Source organism: Arachis ipaensis, chromosome B9 (assembly GCF_059453495.1).
Source record: "Arachis ipaensis isolate K30076 ecotype BB chromosome B9, ASM5945349v1, whole genome shotgun sequence".
Lineage (NCBI taxonomy): Eukaryota > Viridiplantae > Streptophyta > Magnoliopsida > Fabales > Fabaceae > Arachis > Arachis ipaensis.
Window position 1 is genome coordinate 4,689,485 of NC_142444.1, and position 24,152 is coordinate 4,713,636.

General features: G+C 33.6%; 4 protein-coding genes across 9 annotated transcripts; all 4 read left to right on the forward strand.

Moving 5' to 3' along the window:
* Nucleotides 1-1,348: 1,348 nt before the first annotated feature.
* LOC107618280 (FBD-associated F-box protein At4g10400-like) lies at nt 1,349-3,542 on the forward strand. The gene is made up of 4 exons (XM_016320294.3): nt 1,349-1,551; nt 1,746-2,673; nt 2,799-2,948; nt 3,039-3,542. The coding sequence occupies exons 2-4, from the start codon at nt 1,777-1,779 to the stop codon at nt 3,318-3,320; spliced, it is 1,329 nt and encodes a 442-aa protein (XP_016175780.1). The 5' UTR covers nt 1,349-1,551; nt 1,746-1,776; the 3' UTR covers nt 3,321-3,542.
* Nucleotides 3,543-5,278: 1,736 nt separating this feature from the next.
* LOC107618282 (F-box/FBD/LRR-repeat protein At4g26340-like) lies at nt 5,279-7,425 on the forward strand. Its single transcript, XM_016320300.3, has 4 exons — nt 5,279-6,222; nt 6,347-6,496; nt 6,593-6,882; nt 7,237-7,425. The coding sequence occupies exons 1-3, from the start codon at nt 5,353-5,355 to the stop codon at nt 6,869-6,871; spliced, it is 1,299 nt and encodes a 432-aa protein (XP_016175786.1). The 5' UTR covers nt 5,279-5,352; the 3' UTR covers nt 6,872-6,882; nt 7,237-7,425.
* Nucleotides 7,426-8,368: 943 nt separating this feature from the next.
* LOC110262344 (putative FBD-associated F-box protein At5g56440) lies at nt 8,369-10,524 on the forward strand. 4 transcript variants are annotated; one of them, XM_088498339.1, is made up of 4 exons: nt 8,369-9,287; nt 9,415-9,564; nt 9,662-9,962; nt 10,317-10,524. In XM_088498339.1, exons 1-3 carry the CDS (start codon nt 8,412-8,414, stop codon nt 9,956-9,958), a joined length of 1,323 nt encoding a protein of 440 aa, XP_088354465.1. In that variant the 5' UTR covers nt 8,369-8,411; the 3' UTR covers nt 9,959-9,962; nt 10,317-10,524. The 4 variants fall into 4 exon arrangements, with proteins under 4 accessions (XP_088354465.1, XP_020967264.1, XP_020967263.1 ...); XM_021111605.2 differs by having other exon boundaries at nt 8,380-9,287; nt 9,400-9,564; XM_021111604.2 differs by lacking the exon at nt 10,317-10,524 and having other exon boundaries at nt 8,380-9,287; nt 9,400-9,564; nt 9,662-10,191.
* Nucleotides 10,525-20,192: 9,668 nt separating this feature from the next.
* Nucleotides 20,193-23,362, forward strand: LOC107618281 (putative FBD-associated F-box protein At5g56440). 3 transcript variants are annotated; one of them, XM_021111365.2, is made up of 5 exons: nt 20,193-20,573; nt 21,208-22,112; nt 22,218-22,367; nt 22,462-22,750; nt 23,123-23,362. In XM_021111365.2, the coding sequence occupies exons 2-5, from the start codon at nt 21,231-21,233 to the stop codon at nt 23,125-23,127; spliced, it is 1,326 nt and encodes a 441-aa protein (XP_020967024.1). In that variant the 5' UTR covers nt 20,193-20,573; nt 21,208-21,230; the 3' UTR covers nt 23,128-23,362. The 3 variants fall into 3 exon arrangements, with proteins under 3 accessions (XP_020967024.1, XP_016175781.1, XP_020967023.1); XM_016320295.3 differs by having other exon boundaries at nt 20,251-20,573; nt 21,196-22,112; XM_021111364.2 differs by lacking the exon at nt 20,193-20,573 and having other exon boundaries at nt 21,150-22,112.
* Nucleotides 23,363-24,152: the final 790 nt, after the last annotated feature.

Here is a 24,152-nt window from a genome sequence, read left to right on the forward strand (position 1 = left end):
GTAGTAATATATAAACAAGAAAAATGCATAACAAATTGAACATATTATAATTAAAATTTTAAATATAATAATAAAATAATAATGTTATATTATATTTTGCAATTTGAATTAGTTTTAAGAAGTAAATTCAAAAGTTAATCTAATTTATGTATTTGTCAAAAATAAATTCAATCAAATCTAAATTATACAATTTTACTCGATTTTTTTATTTAAATTAGATTAGATGGACGAATTAATTTTAAATCGGCTGAATCTGAGGGATTGAACACCTAATTATATGAGGGATTGAACCCTAAAATTAACTAACACATACTTAAATATTATTAAGTTTATTCAAAAATATTCGCTAGAGATGAGGTTCAAAGTCATTTTGTTCATTAAAAAATCCAGAACAAAGTCTAATAAAAGGAAATAAAATGGATAAAAAATTAGTGATTCATATATAATAGTATTTGAGAGACAATTATTAAAAAAAAAAAATTTACTCCGTTCAAAATTTAATTCAAAAGATAAGAAAGGATTACCAACGAACGGAAAAAAAAAAGACGATGCTATAAAGAAATTTTTTTTATTTTTGATATTAGATTATTAATGATATTTTTTTGAATTGTAGATTGTTGTGGTGTTTTTTTTTTTTAAATTCGGACTTTTTGAATTTTGTATTTGAAACCTCGGATTTGTGTTAACAAATTTTTTTATTTATGTATCTTTTACGGCTTTAAAAAATACCAAAATTTATAATGTTAAGGTATATCATTTATCTCATTTTCATGTAAAAAAAAATAGTCATAAATTAGTTTCGCTAATATATAAATTATTAAATTAAATAAAATTATTAAAACGAGTTTTTTAAGTTATTATAATTTAAATTTATAGTCATAGATTTTTAAAATGTTGAATGTATGAAATTGATAATAATTTATATTATTAATTATTTAGTATTATTATTTATTAATTGAAAATATATCAATAATTTATTTTTTATGTGTATATTATTTTAATATCTAATAAATTAAACAAATTAATTAGTTGATATAAATAATTAATATAATTGATTTAGTTTAATAAATTAAAAATATATTCAAAAATATACTATATAAGTTTTATCATCAAATGCAAAAAATTTATTTTAATATAATATAATAGAATAATACACAGATAGATTTTAAAACTCCTGATCACTAAAACTAAACAAAAACGACAACAACAAAATATTAATTGATAAATGATAGGATTAGAACATTATTTGACCATACTTTCAAATTTTTTTAAAGATTTCTTAAAAATTAAAAGCTGTATATTGTCCATGATATTTTTATTTTTTATTTAAAAAAAAAATGTTCACTTGTTCTGACCCAACTTCCCATCATTATACAACAGTCAAATAATCGCAAATCGCAAGCAGTTGCCCGGTTCCTCTCTTTAGTTTTTTCCTTTCCCTCTCTTTTATCGTTCCTATTTTAAATTTAAATACAGCTGCCGCCGCTGCCGTCAAAACTCACAACCACGGCGCCACCGCTCTCCACTCGCCGGCAGATCACGGCACCGCTGGTACACCTCTTCTTTCTCGAAATTAATTTTGTTCATATTTGATTCATATCTTCTTTCAGTTTCCTTTTTTTTTATTTATCTGATCGTTGTTAGAATCTTAGTCCTTAAGCGGAACCAACCAAGAGTTAAATTGATTCCTTCGTTTTTTCTAAATTGAAACCCTAATCCTAACTCTAACTCTAACCTTTCTCCAGATACAAATTGACAAAAGGCGAATCCATCAACATGGATAGGATCAGTTACTTACCGAACACTATCCTTTGCGACATTCTCTCGTACCTCCCAACAAAACAAGCTGTATCCACCAGCATCCTCTGTCGCAGGTGGCGCCATGTTTGGAAGGATCTCCAAGTCCTTAACATAGATGATATGCACTTTTGGTCCTCTGGGAGAGCCAGCTTTGATTCTTTTGTCAATGCTATTCTAGCTCAGCGCAATGCAGATTCGTACCCCATCGAAAAGTTTCACCTCACTTGCGAAAAATTTGAAGAGGATCCCATCCCAACATGGCTTAATGCCGTCATTGGCCCCCATCTTCAGGAACTGTATCTCAGTCTTAATGTAATGGTTGGAACCAACATGCCTAAAGCCATATTCACTTGTACATCACTTAAATCCCTTATTTTGAAACGTGATATTTCATTGTATTATGGTCCGGAGTTTCCAGATGTATATCTGCCATCCCTCAAGAACCTAGAGTTGGATATCGCCAATGTGGACAACAAGCTTTTATCTGGATGCCCTGTTCTTGAAAATCTGAAGCTCATTCTACTTGACATGACCCCAGAAGGTTGTGTTTATATACCTGCAATTCAGATGCCTCGGACATTGAAGAGTTTAACCTTTGAAGATTACACTATCATGTGGGAAGAGATTAATCGTGTGATAGACACACCATCTCTTGAATACCTCTATTTGAAAATAGTGACCTCGGGGATTTGTGAGCTACAGGTTTCGGCTAGCTATTTTCCCAACATGGTGGAGGCACATCTTGATATTCAGGAAGAAGAGTCACATCTTGATATTCACGGTGAACCTGTTGAACATGTCTGTTTGGTCCCCATGCTTCTCCAGGCACTTCGTGAAACAAAGTTGTTGGCATTGAAACCTTACACAACACGGGTAATATGCTTATTATAATCCCATGATTCCTCAAGCTTAATGTTTGATATAACTCGATAATTTGAATATATAACTATAATTTTGAATTAGGAATTATATTTAATATCTAGTTATCTTCTACACAGTGCTTATTTAGTGCTCCAGCTTTCAAGTTTCCAGAATTTCACCGATTGCTCAATCTAGAGCTTGATGTTCCATTTTTCAACACAAACTTCCTGCTAAACTTCCTTCACAGCTGTTATGTACTTGAAGCTCTCGTAATTCGTATTTGTAAGGTATGAATGCATTTCAAGTTAAATCTAGTGTCTATTTACTTTTTGTTGTTTGCCTGAGTCTAATGAGAAGTGTTGTTTTTTTGTTATCAGGAAGTCTATGTCCGCACCATGGACTATAATGGACCAACACCACCAACCATGGTTCCCAGTTGTATGACATCACATCTCAAGAGTTTTGAGTTTAGAGAATATCAAGATGCTGCAGATGAGCGTGAATTTATTACATATCTTTTAAAAGGAGGATTTGTTTTGAAGACAGTGACAATTCATCTTAAATCTGATTTCGACATAGTGACAAAGTACAATATTGTCAAGGGTTTATCTGTTATACCTAGGAGCTCTACAATATGTCAGTTAAATTTCGTTGATTAAAATCCCTTTTAACATGGTATGAACTCACACTATTTTACGGTCGTAGAGTTTTATATTATTAAAGTTGCACAAAATTGAGTCAATTTTAGGGCCAGTGTTCCACCTAAATTCTTGAAATATTTGTTGATGCTTGTGAATACTTTTTACCGAATATCATCCTTATGAATAAATTTGTCTGGGACCTGTTCCTTGAGAAATAATGAAATATGCACTTGAACATTATCGGTGGTTTGGATTTGCTAACTTTGATATTGACAATGACAAGTATTTTCAATTCTTTGTTTCATGCAAAAATTTTTTTTTGGTCCCTCAAAATCTTGGAAATTTATATATGCCGTTTAATGCTATGATTTGCATAATGCTATGATGGCATCTCTACTCTCTGGGAAAACTGCCAAACGTTTGCCTGTTTTATGGTTATGTTCACAAAACATGTGGGCTATTATTTAACCGTGTTGCTAGATTAAACCACTCTATAGTATATTTTGTGTATGAATTTCTGTTTTTGAAGGAAGTTGGTAAGTTAAGACCAAGTTATCCACTGCATATTGTTTTACACTTTTGACATTATCTATGGTTCTATATTTCTCTATTTTTAAGTTGGATTATTTTTTGTGATGGGCAAAAGTATGCATGGTTAATTAGGACTAGATGCCATGATTTGGCAGAAAGTGATCTTTAGAATTAAAATAACATGTCCATTTTTGAATTTGTTAATATTTTTCAATAATATCTTTGGAATCTTATTAACTATTAGTTTGCGTGAAACAAAGCTAAGAGTATGTTATACAATAATTATAGATCAAAGAAATCAAATTGATTTTCTATATTTCTTTTACAATAAAATTTTGTATCCAAATCATTTAACCAATCAAGTTTTTTTTTTTTTGGTTTCCCACGGTATCCCCCAACCCGGCAGGTCAAGGACTAATCCGTCGCGGTACTGAGCTCCATTTAACCAATCAAGTTTAATTAAGTTGTTATAACCTAATTCAGTTTTATGGGCTATTACCTCTAACAACCTTTTGACTTAACGCAACTCTCTTTTATAAGCAGATTTCCTATTTTTTTCAAATTTTTTCGGCGTTTTCTGTATTCTCTTTCTTCTCTATACTCTTCCTTCTCTTTGTTAAATAAAAAAATCATGAAAGTTAAAAATAAAAAAATCTTCTGACTCTTAATTGATTGCCTCCTTAGGCCTGACTGGGATATGAGTCATGTTTTTATTTATCACTTTTCTGTGAGTCTTTTATTGATTAATTTATTGGGCAATTCATGATTATTTTTGTCTTTTATTTGTTTTTAATTTTTTATACTTTGTTTTTTAGAATTGTTGAGATCATTTATTTTCTCCAGGCGAAGTGCTTTTTCGATGCACTTGTTTTGAGGTAGAGGTAACTTTTCATTTTTTTTGTTAAATTTAGTTTGTTGTTTTTGGTGTTGGTTCACTTGTTGTGGGTCATATTAATTAAAAAACTTTTTATTTTCTACTCTAACAAGTTTTTAGAATAAGTGTTATTATTTGAGAAAATATTTTATAAATATTAAAAATGTTTATTAAATTAGTAATTACATATTTACATATATTTTATTAACTATACTGTATATAAAAAATTAATTATTAAATTAGTTATTATTATAAAATATATATTATTAAATTAGTTATTACAAACAAACACTCTGCTAATGAGTTATAACTCAAATGACATAGTCTCTTCATAATCAATTAAAATCGAGATTTTACGTGAAATCGAACAAGTAAATAAAAAACGTAAAACGTAAAATCTTAACAAGATTTAAATCGTAAAATCGTCAGACTTAGTACAAATTTCGTAAAATCGAAAAACTCATTTAAAATCGTAATATCGGAAGATTTTAACAGTTAAATCGAGATTCTAGCTACTATAATTAAGAGGTTGCAAGTTCGAGTCTCTTATATTTGGTAAAAAAAAAAAAAAAAAAACCCTTGGTTATCCTTCAAATCCTAAACCAGGACACCTGAGACAAACTTGAGAAAGCGAAACCATCAATCATGAACATGGATAGGATCAGTTTGTTACCGAACTCTATCCTTTGTGACATTCTTTCATACATCCCAACAAAAGAAGCTATCTCCACCGGCATCCTCTCTCGCAGGTGGCGCCATGTTTGGAAGGATCTCCAAGCCCTTGACATAGAGGATATACCCTTTTGGTCCCCTCTGGGATATCTGTTTGATTCATATGTGACTGCTATTCTATCTCAGCGCAGTTCGGATTACCCTATTAAAAAGTTTCGCCTCACTCCCTCTAGAAGTTCAGAGGATCTCATCTTAACATGGCTTGATGTCGTCATTGGACCCCATCTCCAGGAACTCTATCTCTGCATTAGTTTAATGAGGAGAATCAACTTGCCTGATTCTATATTCACTTGTGTATCACTCAAGTCCCTTGTTTTGAAACGTTTTAATCATTTGAATTATGAGTTTCCAAATGTTTATCTGCCATCCCTCAAGAACCTAGAGTTGGAAACCGTCTCTGTGGACCCCAGCAAGCTTTTATCCGGCTGCCCTATTCTTGAAAATCTTATGCTCATTCTACATCACATGACCCCAGAAGATTTTCATATACCTACAATTCAGATGCCTCGCACATTGAAAATTTTAACCTTTAAAGATTACACTGGCTGGACGGAAGAGATTGACGTTCGGGAAATATACACTCCATTTCTTGAATACCTGCATATGAGAACAGAGACCTCGGCGAACTCTAAGCTACAGGTATCAGTTATCAATTTTCCCAACATGGTGGAGGCACATCTTGATATTTGTCTTAGACGTGGTCAGCATGTAGGTTGGGTACCCGTGCTTCTCCAGGCACTCCGTGAAACAAAATTGTTGGCATTGACATATCCCACAACAGAGGTAATATGCTTTTCATAATCCCATGATTCCTCAAGCTAAATGTTTGTTGTAACTCGATAATTTGAATTTATAACTAAAATTGTGAATTAGGAATTATATTTGATATCTAGTTATTTCTACACAGTGCTTATTTCGTGCTCCAGCTTTCGAGTTTCCAGAATTTCACCGTTTGCTCAACCTAGAGCTTGGTGCTCCATGTTTCAACACAAACTTCCTGCTAAACTTTCTTCATAATTGTCATGTACTTGAAGCTCTTGTAATTTGTATTTGGAAGGTATGAATACATTTCAATTTAAAACTAGTGTCTGTATTTCTTTTTCGATGTTTGTTGTTTCCCTGAGTCTATCGAGAAGTGTTGTTCTGTTATCAGCGAGCATATGCTCAACCGGTGGAATATAATGGGCCAAGACCACCAAGCATGGTTCCCAATTGTTTGACATCACATCTCAGGAGTTTTGAATTTAGAGCATATGAAGACTCTACAGATGAGCGTGAATTTATTGCATGTCTTTTACAAAGAGGACTTGTTTTGAAGACAGTGACAATTCATCTTAATTCTTGTTTCGACCTAAAGACAAAGTACAATATTGTCAAGGGATTAGCTGCTATACCGAGGGGCTCTCCAATATGTCAGCTTAATTTCTTTTGACCACAATCATGGTATGAACTGATCTCACTATCTCTATACTCCGTTTTTCGTATGTTGGAGCTTTAGAAGTTTAAAATTATTAAAGTTTCATAACATAGGGTCAATTTTAGGCTAGTGTTCCAACTGAATTCTTAAAATATTTGTTATGCTTCTGAATAAATTTGTTTGATGCCCTGTTGATAAATAATGAAATATACACTTGAACATATATAGTATCGGTGGTTTGGATTGGCTAACTTTGATATTGACAAGAATTTTCATTTCTCTGGTTCATCCTTAACAGTTTGTTTTTTGGGTCTCTCATCCTTGGAAATTTATATATGCCATTTGATCCTCTGAATTGCATGTATGGCTTTGTGATGCAGGTTGATGGCAACTCTGCTCTCTGGGCAACTGATTTTGTTTGATTGTTTTACGGTTTATGTACACAAACATGTTGGCTGCTATTTGACAATGTCTTTAGATTAAAGCACTATATAGTATGTATTGACTATTGTGTATGAATTTCTGGTTTTGAAAGAAGTTGGGAAGTTAAGACCAAGTTATCCACTGCATATTATTGTGCTCTTCTCACATTATCTACGGTTCAATGTTTCTATATTTGTAGTCATAAACCTTTTAAGCAGTTTTTGTATGATTAAAATTCTAAAGTCAATTTAATTTTCTCTGCTTTATAATCCAAATATAGAATTATTCTTAAATGAATTCAATTATCATTTTATATGATTTTTTTCAAAAAAAAAATTAATTCTTAAAAATAATTATATTAATAGAGGGTTAATCAATCTCATAAAAAAATAAAAGTAAGAACATAAGTTAAAAAGATATTTTTTTAATTGAAAACGTCATTGTCTTGTGAAATAATTGTTAGGAGCTATTTAAAATTTTTTTTCTTAAATTTTATATTTATAATTATATGACTTCTAAAGTTAATTATATTTTTATAATTTTATTATTTATCTCGTTTGCACTAACAATAAAATAAATATACATATAACTTAATTACAGTATAAATAAAATATAAATGATGTCAATTTTATTTTAATTTTTTAATATAATCGAAGTTGATTCAAATAGTTATAATTTGGATAACTACATTATAACCATTTGAATTTAATTTTTGTTCAATCCAATTCAAATATTGTGATTCGATAATTTTGAAAGTATACACTTTAAATTTTGATTTTGTATAAATATCATTTAAATTATACCATTTTTAAAAATTAAATTTGGATCTGATGTAATTTTTTGTTGTTATTCTTTTGTAGAATTGAATTACATCAGATCCAAATTTAATTTTTAAAAATTTTATAATTTAAATGATATCTATACGAAATCAAAATTTAAAGTTTATAATTTAAAAATTATAAATCATTGATTGATTTTCAAATCCGAATAAATAGAGTGAAAATAGATTATAATAATATAAATTTAGTTAAATTAAAAAAAATCAAATCATATAAATACCTTTAAATCCTAAACCCTAGAGTTGAGTCTAACCCTCTCCAGATACAAATTTGAGAAAGCCAAACCATCAACCATGAAGATGAATCGGATCAGTTTATTACCGAACTCGATCCTTTGCGACATTCTCTCTTACCTCCCAATAAAAGAAGCTGTATCCACCAGTATTCTCTCTCGCAGGTGGCGCCATGTTTGGAAGGATCTCCAAATCCTTGACATAGATGATAGACTCTTTTGGTCCCGTCGGAGATATCGGTTTGATTCATATGTGAATGCTATTCTAACTCAGCGCAATGCAGATTACCCCATCCAAAACTTTCGCCTCACTTCCCATGAAAGTTCAGAGGATCTCATCTTAACATGGCTTGATGCCGTCATTGGTCCCCATCTTCAGGAACTCTATCTCCGCATTGGTTTAATGAGAGCAATTAAGTTGCCTGAATCCATATTCACTTGTGTATTACTCAAGTCCCTTGTTTTGAGACATGGTATATATTTGGATAATTATCCAGAGTTTCCAAATGTTTATCTGCCATCCCTCAAGAACCTACACTTGGATCCCGTCGACGTGGACCCCAGCAAGCTTTTATCCGGCTGCCCTGTTCTTGAAAATCTTAAGCTCATTCTACAGAATACGACCCGTGAAGGTTCTTATGTTTATGCACCTACAATCCAGATGCCTCGCACATTGAAAAGTTTAACCTTTGAAGATTACACTAGCTTGATGGAAGAGATTGGGGTTCGGAAACTATACACTCCATTTCTTGAATACCTGCGTATGACAACAGTAGCCTCGCCGAAGCTACAGGTATCAGTTATCAATTTTCCCAACATGGTGGAGGCACATCTTGAAATTTGTCATGAACGTGTTGAGCATGGGGTTTGGGTGCCCAAGCTACTCCAGGCACTCCGCGAAACAAAATTGTTGGCATTGAAATATGCAACAACACAGGTAGCATGCTTATCATAATCCCATGATTCCTCAAGCTAAATGTTTGATGTAACTCGATAATTTGAATTTATAACTATAATTGTGAATTAGGAATTTTATATTTGATATCTAGTTATCTTTTACACAGTGCTTATTTAGTGCTCCGGCTTTCGAGTTTCCAGAATTTCACCGTTTGCTCAAGCTAGAGGTTCATCTTCCATGTTTCAACACAAACTTCTTGCTAAACTTCCTTCATAATTGTCATGTACTTGAAGCTCTCGTAATTCATATTTTGAGGGTATGAATACATTTCAATTTGAAGCTTAAATCTAGTGTCTCTATTTCTATTTGTTGTTTGCCTGCATATATTGACAATTGTTGTTTCCTGTTATCAGGGACATTATTCTCACCCAGTGGAGGAGTATAATGGGCCAACACCACCAACCATGGTTCCGAATTGTGTAACATCATATCTCAAGAGTTTTGAGTTTGGAGAATATCAAGACACTGCAGATGAGCATGAGTTTATTGCATATCTTTTACAAAGAGGACTTGTTTTGAAGAACTTGACCATTCATCTTGAATCTAATTTGGACCAAGAAACAAAGTACAATATTGTCAAGGGATTATCTGCTATACCGAAGGGCTCTACAATATGTCAGCTAAATTTCATTGATCAAAATCCCATTTAACATGGTATGAACTCACACTATCTCTGTCCTCTGTTGTTCGTTGATCAAAACTGTTAAGACAAAATATCGTGTTGGAGTCTTAGAGTTTTATATTATTAAAGTTGCACACTAGTAAGTCAATTTTAGGGCCAGTGTTCCACCTAAATTCTTGAAATATTTGTTGATGCTTGTGAATACTTCTTACCGAATATGATGCTTATAAATAAATTTGTCTGGTGCCCTGTTCCTTGAGATTGACAATGACAAGTATTTTCAATTCTTTGTTTCTTTTTTTTGGTCCCTCAACTTTGGAAATTTATACATGCCGTTTAATGCTATGATGTGCATAAGCTGTTGAATATAGCGATTTATGATGCAGGATGATGGCATCTCTACTCTCTAGGAAACCTGCCAAACGTTTGTTTGTTTTATGGTTATGTTCACAAAACATGTGGGCTGCTATTTAACCGTGTTGCTAGATTAAACCACTCTATAGTATATTTTGTGTGTTAATTTCTGTTTTTTAAGGAAGTTGGTAAGTTAACACTAAGTTATCCACTGCATATTGTTTTACTCATTTGACGTTATCTATGGTTCTATATTTCTCTATTTTTAAGTTGGATTATTTTTTTGTGATGCGCAAAAGTATGCATGGTTAATTAGAACTAGATGCCATGATTTTGCAGAAAGTGATCTTTCCGGCAATGAATTGATGAATTATATGGCACAAACATAGCAACTTTTATTAGGCAATGCTTTGTTACGTAGTTCAAAGATAGTGTTATACCCTGACTAATTCCATGCATGTTCATCCTATCAAATCTGGCCACAATACAAGGATAGATTTAATTTAGCAACCTTCAAAAATAGTTTAGAACCTTTTAAGCAATAAATTACTCATAAACATTCAAGTTATACTGAAATTGTGTGTTTAATTTTGATGTGATGATAGATGAAAATATTTAATAGTCATATTTTTTACATCGGCCCGTTCTTTCTTATGATTATTGGATGTGATAGTAGTTCCTTTGTTGACAACTTGACATGACAACAAGTGATTGCATGAAATGATGAAAATTAATCTTAAAAATATATAATTGCAATAATTCTAAGTTTTATCAATTTTGAAGTTAAAATGTTTTAACAAACTTGTCGTTTAAATTAGGGTGTCTAATCTGCCAAGTGTAAAAATCTGTTTGGATAAATACAATGAGATAAAATTTGGCTTTAAACTTATTTAAAGCCATGAAAATAGATAATATTATGAGAAATTTTTTTTTTTTTAATATAAGTGAGATTTATTTGTGGATATCACAATTATTCTTAGAATCAAAATAACATGTCTATTTTTAAATTTGTTAATATTTTTCAATAATATCTTTGGAATTCTACTAACTATTAGTTTGCCTGAAACAAAGCCAAGGGTATGCTATACAATAATTATAGTTTATAGATCAAAGAAATTAAATTGATTCTCTATATTTCTTTTAAAATAAAGTTTTATATCTAAGTCATTTAACCAATCAAGTCTAACCAAGTTGCTATAACTTAATTCAGTTCCACGCACCACTATCTTTAACAACCCTTTAACTTAACGCATGATTTTTTTTTGGTGACTGAACATAAAGAAAAAACACCTAAGAGAAAGAGTAACACTCCTCTCTAATAATAATGTCTAAATTATTAGGGGGTTGTAACCACTCTAGGTACACCTGCTTGTTTAAAGCAGCAGTCTTAGCCATTAAATCAGCCGCTCTGTTTGCTGTACGTTGGATGAGCACTAAAGTAGCTGTCCAATTGCGCTGAAGCATCTCTTTGATTTTGCCAAGCAGATCAGAGTCATTCGTAATCATGCTGGTTGTGCCTCGCGAAACAAGAAGAAATGCATCAAGATTATCAGTTTCACATATGACCTCTTTACACTCGCAATCCCAAGCCATAACAAGCCCTCTCCAAATAGCATGAAGCTCACAAGAGAGAACACTAGAAAGAGGTATACTGGCCGAACAACCTTTCATCCAAATTCCCATGCTGTCTCTAATAATACATCCAAAGCCCGCTAATTGCCCTTTTTCAAAAACGCTTGCATCGCAGTTCACTTTACAGACATTCATTGGAGGTGGTTCCCAGTTATATTGCAAAGAGGAAGGAATAATATGTTTTTGGTTGGTAACAACCTTAGAGAAATCGCGAGCAGCATGTTGAACTAAGTGAACAATTTTCTCCTTACTCCATGGATCATCTTGATGGAAGATGTCATTGTTCCTATCCCTCCAAATCCACCAAAAGGCCGCTGCAAAGAGAAACTCATTTTTGTTGAGGTTAGAACGAATCCAAGACACAAAATCCAAACTAGAGTCCTCAGCGGTCATTCCCAAATTTAAGCTAATCCAAATCTGACGAGCTTTTTGGCAAGTCCTAAAGCAGTGGTTAATATCCTCTAGAGCAAGATAACATCGCTGACAAAAATCAGAAGTAGCAAGACCTCTTTGAAATCGGTAACTAGCTGTGGGAACTCCGTTGTTGAGACAAAGCCAGAGCAGACACTTTATCTTCTCCGGTATTCTCAAGCGCCAAAGCCAAAGCCAATTTTCATTATCGTTCCAGCCAAATTTCTTCTTCAATAGCCATTCATACCCGCTTTTAGTCGAGTAGGTGAGAGTATTTGAGTTTGTCCAAAACCAACCTGTTTTATCTCCTGCCTGCTTGATAGGATCAAAGAGCATCAAATCAAGTTTAACTTCTTCCGGAATCATTGTGCAAAGAATATCCCACCGCCAATGTCCATGGTACCAGACATCTTCTAGCTTCAAGTGAGAATCAGAGATGTGCACAAAAGGAACCAAAGGAGCTAGTGTTCCACATGGTCGCCAAGCATGATACCAAAAGGATTGAGACATCCTGCCTGTACACCAATCAAAACCATCACGAAGCTTTTCTATTGTCTTATAAATCGCTCGCCAAGTGCTTGAAACATTATTAGAAAAACTGGATGAAAAGCAAGACCTCCCAGATAAATATTTTGCCAACATAATTCTTACCCAAAGCTTATCATTATTATGCAGTAATTGCCAAACAAGCTTTCCTAATAAAGCAAAATTTACACACTGGGTATCTCTAATTCCCAAGCCTCCATACTTTCTTGGAGTGACAACTTTGCTCCACTTGACATAATTTAAGCATCGCTCCCCCACCTTTCCCTTCCACAAGAATTGTCTAAGCACAGAATCAATCTTTTGACAAATCGAAGTAGGAAAAAGAGTCACTTGCATCTGATAAATAGGAAGAGAAGAAGCAACAGATTTAATTAAGCAAAGCCTGCCTGCTCTGTTAAGGAGCCGACCTTTCCAACTAGCCAGCCTATTCTTGATCTTCTCTAAAGAGTCCGAAAAAATAGACCTAGCAGCTCGAGGATGGTTAAGGTTCACCCCCAAGTATTTGCCTAGGTCACTAGTAAAAGGAATATGAGAAACACCAGACAACATTTCCTTCCTTCTATTAGAGATATTTCTAGAACAAATAGCTTTAGATTTTTCAATGTTAACCTTCATACCTGAAGCTTTGCAAAACAACTCCAAGGTGTGCACAACATTCTGAACTTGATTTTTTTTCGCTTTACAAAAAAGGAGGAGGTCATCTGCAAACATCAAGTGAGAAACTCTAGGTCCTCCTCTAGAAACAGCCACACCATCCCAAATACCCTCGTCAACTTGTTTGGAAATGAAGCACGCCAATCTCTCCATGCACAAAACAAATAAATAAGGAGAAATTGGATCTCCTTGCCTGAGCCCTCTGCGAGGTTGGAAGCTGTCCAATCTATTCCCATTCCAAAGGATGGAAAGATTTGAAGCCTGAACACAATTCATTACAAGCCGAATAATTAGAGAAGGAAAGCCAAAAGATTCAAGAGTGTGCTCAAGAAAATTCCAATCAACTCTATCATAAGCTTTTTCTAAATCAATCTTAAAAGCCATAGCTCCTTTTCTAGACTTTGTCCGCTTAAGAAAGTGAAGAACTTCTTGGGCCACAATAATATTATCAGGCGCTCCTCTACCATGTATAAACCCTCCCTGAGTTGGGCTAACAATCTCATCCAAAAAAGGTCGTAATCTATTAACCAGCACTTTAGTCACTAGCTTATAAATTACATTACAAAGGCTTATTGGCCGAAAATCCTTCAATCTAGTTGGAGGGTCGCATTTAGGGATAAGAACAATCAAAGTTTCCAACAAAGAATGGCTTAAAGTCTCCCCTAAGAATGCTTTCTGAACAGTACGCCACACCTCATGACCCACCACATCCCAATATTCCTTGAAGAAAAAAACTTGAAAACCATCCGGCCCAGGAGCTTTGAACGAGCTCATATTATCTAGAGCTTCTTTAACCTCCAACATTGTTACTGGTTTAGACAAATTATCACAAGCATCCTGGCTAAGAGATGGCATAGGAATTTCTCCCATGCAATTAACCTCAACATGCTCAGTAGAGCAAAAAATATTTTTGAAAAAATGAACGACCTCTCTTTGCAAAACTTCCGGATCATCAGACCAGGACCCATCACTGACCAGCAACCCATGAACCTTGTTAGATTTTCTTCTAATGATGGTTTGCATATGGAAAAAGCTAGTATTTCTATCACCATACCGAACCCATTGATCTCTTGACTTCTGGTACCAAAGCAATTCTTCCTGGGCCAAAACTAGATTATACTCAGCTCTCAATTCTTCCTCTTTGTGCTTCAAAATCGGATCATCGTCAGCCTCCATTTTTCGTTGAATACAATTCAAATAAGCCTCCAATTCCCTCTTTTTAATAAAAATATTGCCGAAGACCGTAGAGTTGAATTCCAACGAAGCTTCTTGAACCCCCAACAACTTCCTATGGATGCCAAAGTCTGTACTATTCCAAGATTTCTGAACAATGGCCTTGTAATCAGGATGCGTTGCCCATGCCGCTTGGAATCTAAAAGGCCGGTTTCCTTTCTTGATAGGAACTCCTTGACATCGGATAAGTAGGGGACAATGATCAGAGTGGGAACGGCTGAGAACTTCAACAAAAGCTTCTGGAAAAAGAAGACGCCATTCTGCAGTACAGCAAGCTCTATCTAATCTCTTTGCAATTTCTCTGTTTCCTTGAATTTTACGGAACCAAGTAAACCGTCTTCCAGAGGTTGTCAGATCAAAAAGACCACAAGAATCTAGAGTACTTGCAAAGACACTACTGCGAGTCGAATAGTAATTACCCCCCTTCACCTCATGAACACTCAAAATATCATTAAAATCCCCAACCACCACCCATGGGTCCTGAATGCACAAACCAATATCAAGCAGATGACTCCATAATTCTACTCTATTAGTGGCTTGAGGGCTGCCATAAACCGCACTGCAAATCCATCTTCGCCCACCACCATCAATTTCCAAAGTTACACATTGATTCATAGCCCAAAGAATTTTACAAGAAAATTTTAAATTAGCAGAGAGGAACCAAATTCCTCCCTTATGTCCAACAGCATCTACAATCCCTACAGGATAATAGCCTAATCTCCCCCAAAATTCTTTCATAGTTTCAAACCCAATATGAGTTTCCACCAAAATAAAAAAAGTTGGTTGAAATTTTCGTACTAACTCCTTACAGTGCACCCGAGACATCTTATTTGACGCTCCCCTTACATTCCAACTAATAATATTTAAATGGTCACAATCCATAAAAATAAATTAAATAATTGGAATTTATAATCATTCTACCTCACGTTGATGGACCCCTGTCTCCAATTGTCTTCTGGTGGACTTGCGTCGCAGAACCATCATTCTTCTGTTGAGGTTGGTTCTCCAAGTTTGTTGTTGCACTAGCTTTATCAAGCTCTTTTTGTACTCGAGAATCCGTTGACAATGCTTCAATAGGTGAGTTTTGAAGCGAAATAGGACGCTGCCTTTTGTGCCCTGCTTTAAAAAAAGGAGTACTCTGATCCTTGAAAGCCACCTGAGTTGTTCCCAAAGAGCCAAGCGTGGATGGAGGATCTTTCTTTTCCTTAGGCTCCACCTTTGCATTTGATAAAGACGTCACCTTTGCATTTGATGAGGATCCAGCATGCATTTTATTAGACCCAAAAGAAAATTTTTTACTCACCAAATTGGAGCATATTGCTACATTGGCTTTTTTTGGCACTACATTGGGGCCTTTACCCACTTTTTCCTTGCCTTTTCTACTAACTGTAACCCATTCATCCTCTTTTGCTTGAGTATCCCTATCCATGCGTGATTCTTGTAAATTATCATGCACAAGACCCGCTGCTCCATGCTTCTCCATAATTGGAATTGATTTGGCATTAATTCCAAATTCAAAAGTTGAATTTTGATTTTTTACTGGGATTTGACTACCTTCTGCCGTTTTCTCATTGTTATCCACCGAAAACAGTGACGGCAAATTTTTCTCCTTCACCATGGTTTCCTTCTCAATGTTATTGTTGTTCTCTTTCGCACATTCTCTTGTTACATGCCCAAAGCAGCTACATTTTTCACAAATTAAATTCAAGTGCTCATATTCTATGTCATACATATGACCATCAACTTGAATCTTTTTTATGACTGGAAGTCCCAAGTTAATTTGCACACATGCTCTTGCATACTTTCCCCTTTCTGCAGACTTGGTGGCTAAATCGATGCAGATCGGTTTACCAACAGCTGACGCAATCATTTTCATGGCTTTCTCTTGATAATAGTTAATGTTTAAACCTGTGATTCTTATCCAAACCATGGTAGATCCAAAAGTGTTTTCACAAGGTCTGAATGAAGAACTCCAAGGTTTAACCGCAACATAACTACCAGTAATCATCCATGGTCCTCCAAGGAGAACTTTTTCTCTATCCTCCAAGAGATCAAATTTAACTAAGAAATAGCCAAAACCGACATCTAGTACCTCATATCCTCCTTTGGTTCTCCAGACTCCTTTAAGCCTGTGCGTGATCGCCGTATAGCTAAAGTTTTTTCCAAGAACTTTGATCACGATGGCATCTTTGTAGGGCTCTGCCAATATCTCCTTTGCTTCTTCAGTGAACGTCACAGTTGGTATCTCCGAATCGCCTTGCTTACCAACTACTGTAGCCATCTTATCCCCATCAAGAGAATCAGCAACCTCCAAAGCTCTCCTTGTTGAGGCACCCACAACTTTATCTCTAAACGATATTCGCTGACTTTGAATCTTGTTATTGTCTCTTTTAATTCCCTCCTTTTCACCTGATGCATGCCCACCTCCACTCTCCCCCTTATTGCTCTCGCCGGCATGGCCGGCTGCCTCGCTATGTGCCACCCTCGAAGACTCTCCCCCGCTCTCTCCACTCTCCATTTCAAAATTCAAAAAACGTTTAGTTTAACTTAACGCATGATTACATATAACTGTCTTTTCTATGCGAATTTCTTATTTTTTTTTTCAAATTTTCTCAGCCTTTTCTGCATTTTTTTCCTTTTTTGCGTTCTCTTCATTCTATTTATTTTCTGCGTTCTTTTCGTTCACGATCAGTGCTCTTTGATTTGAATTGAAAATTTAAGATAAATTTTTTTTGAAATCAAAATGTGAAATCAAGTTTGAATTTGAATGTAATGTAGAATTTTTTTATTTATTTTTTCGCTGAATCTGTTTTTGTTCCTAATTTGGGTGCATTTGGAAAGATATTTTGGTTTAATTAGGAACATTTTTTGGTGTTTGTTTCAATTTTTCTATGATAATGAGCAGTTTGTACGAAAATGTTGAGATGACTTTTAACACACTTAGAGCTTGTTTGGCCGTCATTTTAAAAAAAATATATTTTTTTAAATGATATTATTTTAAAAGATCTTTTACAAAAGTAAAAGTGATTTTATGTTTGGATATCTCATGTAAAAAGATTTTTTTTATCTATCAATTATATTTGGGTAAAACAAGATAAAAGTGTATTTTTGTTCATTTATTATATGAAAAACATCTTTTTTTTAAAGAAAAAAAGATCTTTTAAAAAAGTATGTAAATTGTAACTTCTCACAAAATATATATATTTTTTATTTTTCTAGTACTTTTACTTTTACAATTAAAAATTTGCCAATCACAAAAAAAATATATTTATTATCGATTTAATGGCACCCAAACAAACACTTAGCTACTGCTTTTTCTTCTCTTTTTCTTTTTTCCTCATTTTTCTCTTTCATTATTGTTATTGTCATGGTCGTTGTCTTTTTTTATATAACAGTACAAATTCACAATGCACCAAAATTTCTTAATGATGACAACATACAAATTAACTCAGTTTAAAACAAATTCAAACTAAAAGTACACCTTATTTAAATCCAAAATGCAGCACAATTACTTAATGATAAGTACATACAAACAAACTCAATTCAAAACAAGTTCAAACAAAAAATGCACTTTATTTAAATCTAGAATATACCGAAATTCAAATTCAGAATGCATCGAAAGTACTTAATGATAACGGCGCACAAACAAATTTAATTTAAAACAAGCACAGACCATAAATTCCTCTTCTTCCTTCTTCTTTTCTTGTTTATTTTTTGTTCTTGTTTTATTTTTTCATTTACTCTCTTAACAAGAATAAAAACAAGAAAAAATCAAACAAATAAATAAATAAGAAACGCATAATGATGTAAAATAACTGAAAAGAAGAGGAGAAAAAGAAACAATGCAGCAACAATAATAAAAAAACGATGATGAGAAGAAAATACGCGAAAAATAAGAAGGAACACGAAGAAGGAATCCGAAGAAAAAGGCGGAAGAGAAGAAGAAAGAGCAGAAATACGAAAAAGGAAAAGAAGAATAAAGAGGAGGAGAGGAATACGGAATTATTTCATGAAGTTAGATCGTGTATTCATGCTTTAATAATAAAACTGATTTTTGTTAAGTTTTAACCAACTTAGTTAAATTTGATTATCAAAAAGATTTAAATAAATAGTATAACTGCTTCTTTTATACGTATAAATTGAATTTGAAGTAAGATATGCTTATACTTTTTATATATCAAATATGAGATGATTGTTGATTTTTTTTAATAATGTCCAACATAAGAGGCCGCATAGTTCTTTTAAAAAAATCTCGATGACATGATGTTGAAAATATTTGATAAGATAAACATCTAGCTCATCAACTATCTAGTTTAAAGAAGGAATAATAATATTGTTTGAAAAACATTTCAAATTCATCATTTGCATAGTTCTCTATTAGATCATTACTAATTTTCAATAATTATTTACCTAATTACTTTGTCTCTTCTTGATTTGACAATTATACATATAAACAATATTATATTTTTAGTAGTTTGAGCACTTGATAAAACTGTTAAAAATAAAATAAATTCACAATTAAATATATAATATTTTATCTCGATGATGATAAAATGATAGAAAATATTTGTCTAAAACTTTCATCTAAGGTATCCTCTTTTTTAAAAAAAGAAAAATTTATAATTCTAAAAATCAAATTGAATCGATCAGAAGAAACACTTGAAATTGATCACCTAGTTAATTCGGTTGATCTCATAAACTGCTTGCAAAAACTAATAAAAAAATTAGTAGAATCGACAGTTAATCAGTGAACTGTTGGAAATAACTAGGGTTGAAAGTGAGTCAAGTTTAGCAGAGCTAAATTAAGTTCAAACTCGGTTCACAAAAATTAAACTTGACTTACGGCTCAACTCATTAACAATCGAGCCTATTTCGTAAGCTTAAATTCGGCTTAACAAAAGCTCATGAGCTAACTCGAGCTCACAAGTTGGCTCAAATAATAGGAACATAATCTATAATTCTATATCAATAAATTATAACTTATACATATTAAAAAATAAATTTAATATATTATTTATCTATTAATTATAAATTTTTTATTTATGTCCTACATCAAAATTCTATATAAAAAAGACAATAAAATTTTAGATAATTAAGAACATTAATATATATGTGAAATTATATATTACTATTATATATATATTAAATTATTAATACGTATATCCTATTTGCATTTAATCGGTACTTTTAATATTATATATATAATTGAGCCAACTTACGAGCTAATGAATTAAGCTTATCTAAGTTTAAATTCGTCTCATTTAATTTATGAGTTCAAATTTAAGCTCAAACTCGACTCACTAGCTCACAAGTTCAGGTTATCGAACTATTAATGAGTCAAGTTCGAAGTGGCTCATGAGCTGGCTTGACTCAATTACAGACCTAAAAACAATCGATTTATTTAAAGATCTTCGGTTCGGTATCAACCCCCTAAAACCGGCGCCGTTTAATCTTTTTTTTAAAAAAAAAGGCGCCCTAATCCCCCCAAATGCAACCCACCAGTCCCACTCCTCTTTTTCTCTGAAAATTGAAAATTCATTTGGAGAACCTAGTCCCCAAACGCAGCCCGCATCTCCGCAACCACCAACCCTCTCCGTAGTCATCGCCGAACTCTTCTCCTCCGAGAACAGGTGTCGCGTGTGGAAATCTGTCGCCGTCATAGCCGTCGCCATCCTAGGAAGCTCTGTTCTGTCGCCGTTGTGTGGAAGTTCTGTCGCCGTTGTCGTCTCCTCTGTTCGAGCTCTCTCTGTATCTTCGCCGGCAGTTCGCACTCTTCTGTCGTCGCCGTCACTCTCCTTCCTCTATCGCCGCCGGTAAGCATTGTTGCTTGGAATTATCTTTACTTAGTTTTCTAATTCGTACTGTTGTTAATAATTTTGAGTTGCTGATTTTCAGATTTTGATAATTTTTGTAGTTCTGTTAATAATACTGGGTTTAGTAGATTACTGAATGTTTGAGTTGTTGAATGATTCTGTCAAATATTTTTTGTTGAATTAATTTCGTTCATGGTTTTTTTTTTTCTGTATGTTAAAGATTGAACAATTATAAAGTGATCAACAGTTATAAGACAATGTTGTTCAAGAATTTCAAACTAGTTTGTGATGAGTTGCGTCTTCGATTAGTTAAAAAATTGTTTGTTAATATTTCTTTTGATAGTAGAACATTTTGTATTTGTGACTGTATATTTTAATTATTTTTAGTTATAAACTTTAATATTTAAAATTATTTGTGATCATCTAATATTAAAATTATGAATAATTCATTATATGAAATTGTAAAATTTTAAATTTTATTAAGTTAAAAATTATTTAATTTAAATATTTAAAATTATATATTAAATTTTTAATAATTTTATTTAATATTTAATTAAATCAGTTGAATTCAATTGAATGATTGATCCAATAACCCTTGGCTATCCTTCAAATCCTAAACCAGTAAACCCTACAGCTGAGAAAGCCAAACCATCAACCATGAACATGGATAGGATCAGTTTCTTACCCGACTCTATCCTTTGCGACATTCTCTCATACCTCCCAACAAAACAAGCTGTATCCACCAGCATCCTCTGTCGCAGGTGGCGCCATGTTTGGAAGGATCTCCAAGTCCTTGACATAGAGGATAGACCCTTTTGGTCCCGTCGGGGATATCGGTTTGATTCATATGTGAATGCTGTTCTATCTCAGCGCAGTGCAAATTACCCTATCAAAAAGTTTCGCCTCACTTCCTATAATAGTTCAGAGGATCTCATCTTAACATGGCTTGATGCCGTCATTGGTCCCCATCTCCAGGAACTCTATCTCTTCATTGGTTTAATGAGGAGAATCAAGTTGCCTGAATCCATATTCACTTGTGTATCACTCAAGTCCCTTGTTTTGAAACGTTATAGTCATTTGAATTATTATCCAGAGTTTCCAAATGTTTATCTGCCATCCCTCAAGAATCTAGAGTTGGAAATCGTCTCTGTGGACCCCAGCAAGCTTTTATCCGGCTGCCCTGTTCTTGAAGTTCTTAAGCTCATTCTACAAAACACGACCCAAGAAGGTTTTCATGTTTATGTACCTACAATCCAGATGCCTCGCACATTGAAAAGTTTAACCTTTGAAGATTACACTAGCTTGATGGAAGAGATTAACGTTCGGGAAATATACACTCCATTTCTTGAATACCTGCATATGAGAACGGTGGCCTCGGCGAACTCTGAGCTACAGGTATCAGTTATCAATTTTCCCAACATGGTGGAGGCACATCTTGATATTTGTCATGAACGTGTTGAGCATGGGGCTTGGGTGCCCAAGCTCTTCAAGGCACTCCGCGAAACAAAATTGTTGGCATTGAAATATGAAACAACACAGGTAACATGCTTATCATAATCCCATGATTCCTCAAGCTAAATGTTTGATGTAACTCGATAATTTGAATTTATAACTATATTTGATATCTAGTTATCTTCTACACAGTGCTTATTTAGTGCTCCAGCTTTCGAGTTTCCAGAATTTCACTGTTTGCTCAATCTAGAGCTTGATGTTCCATGTTTCAACGCAAACTTCCTGCTAAACTTCCTTCATAATTGTCATGTACTTGAAGCTCTTGTAATTTGTATTTGGAAGGTATGAATATATTTCAATTTAAAACTACTGGCTCTATTTCTTTTTTGTTGTTTGTTGTTTCCCTCAGTCGAGAAGTGTTGTTTTTTGTTATCAGCGAGCATATGCTCACCCGGTGGAATATAATGGGCCAAGACCACCAAGCATGGTTCCCAATTGTTTGACATCACATCTCAGGAGTTTTGAGTTTAGAGGATATCAAGACTCTACAGATGAGCGTGAATTTATTGCATATCTTTTACAAAGAGGACTTGTTTTGAAGACAGTGACAATTCATCTTAAATCTGATTTCGACCTAGAGACAAAGTACATTATTCTCAAGGGATTATCTGCTATACCGAGGGGCTCTCCAATATGTCAGCTTAATTTCATTGACCACAATCATGGTATGAACTGATCTCATTATCTCTATTCTCTATTGTTCGTTGATCATTGTTGACAAGATATCATGTTGGAGCCTTAAAAGTTTAAAATTATTAAAGTTTCATAACATAGGGTCAATTTTAGGCTAGTCTTCCAACTAAATTCTTAAAATATTTGTTATGCTTCTGAATAAATTTGTTTGATGCCCTGTTGATAAATAATGAAATATACACTTGAACATAGCATCGGTGGTTTGGACTGGCTAACTTTGATATTGACAAGTATTTTCATTTCTCTGGTTCATCCTTAAAAGTCTGTTTTTTTGGTCTCTCATCCTTGGAAATTTATATATGCCATTTGATCCTTTGAGTTGCATGTATGGCTTTGTGATGCAGGTTGATGGCAACTCTACTCTCTGGGCAACTGACAAACGTTTGATTGTTTTACGGTTTACGTACACAAACATGTTGGCTGCTATTTGACAATGTTGCTAGATTAAAGCACTGTATAGTATATATTGACTATTGTGTATGAATTTCTGTTTTTGAAAGAAGTTGGGAAGTTAGGACCAAGTTAACCACTGCATATTATTGTACTCTTCTGATGTTATCTACGGTTCAATGTTTCTATATTTTTAAGTTGGATCATTTTTTGTGATGCATAAAAATATGCATGGTTAATTAGGACTAAATGCCATGGTTTTGCAGAGAAGTCATTTTTCTGACAATGAATTGATGATTTGTATAGCACAAACAGCAATTTTGATTACGCACTGCCACCAATTCAGATTTACATATAAATAGCATTTGATTCTTTATGGTAAATTGAATCAACTTGACTCAATTTATATATAAATAATATTTTATTCGATTTATATAGAAGTATTCAGGACATAGGGTATAACTAATTTTAGCTTAGGACATCTGTATAATTTAAAACTGAAATCATTTTATTTGGAGGTCACACTTCTCCTTCCGATGCTCCAAAATTGTATAGGTAATGTCATAACTCAAACAATTTATTTTCACTTTCTCAGGTCTTCTAACAATATAGGTTTCTATCTGTGCAGGTTATGTATAGTCTTCCTTACCTTCAGCTGCATCGGATATGCCATGCCCTTTATACTGTGTGCAACAATTTGTTGCTGCCTACCTTGCATATCGGCATTCCTGAGGAATTTTCACCAAACAGAGGAGCCTCAATAGAATCCATTAACACTCTGCTAGGTTTGACTTGGTTGGTTGTAAATTAATATCTTTTATTTTTCATGACTTAATTGCAGGCTTGCTGCACTTGCTTGGCAAAATATGTAGACAACGACGAACTTAGGGAGCTACCATGCTTTCATATCTTTCATGTAGGGTGTATTGATAAATGGTTAAAGATAAATGTATCCTGTCCTCTTTGTAAATATGAAGTTGGTAC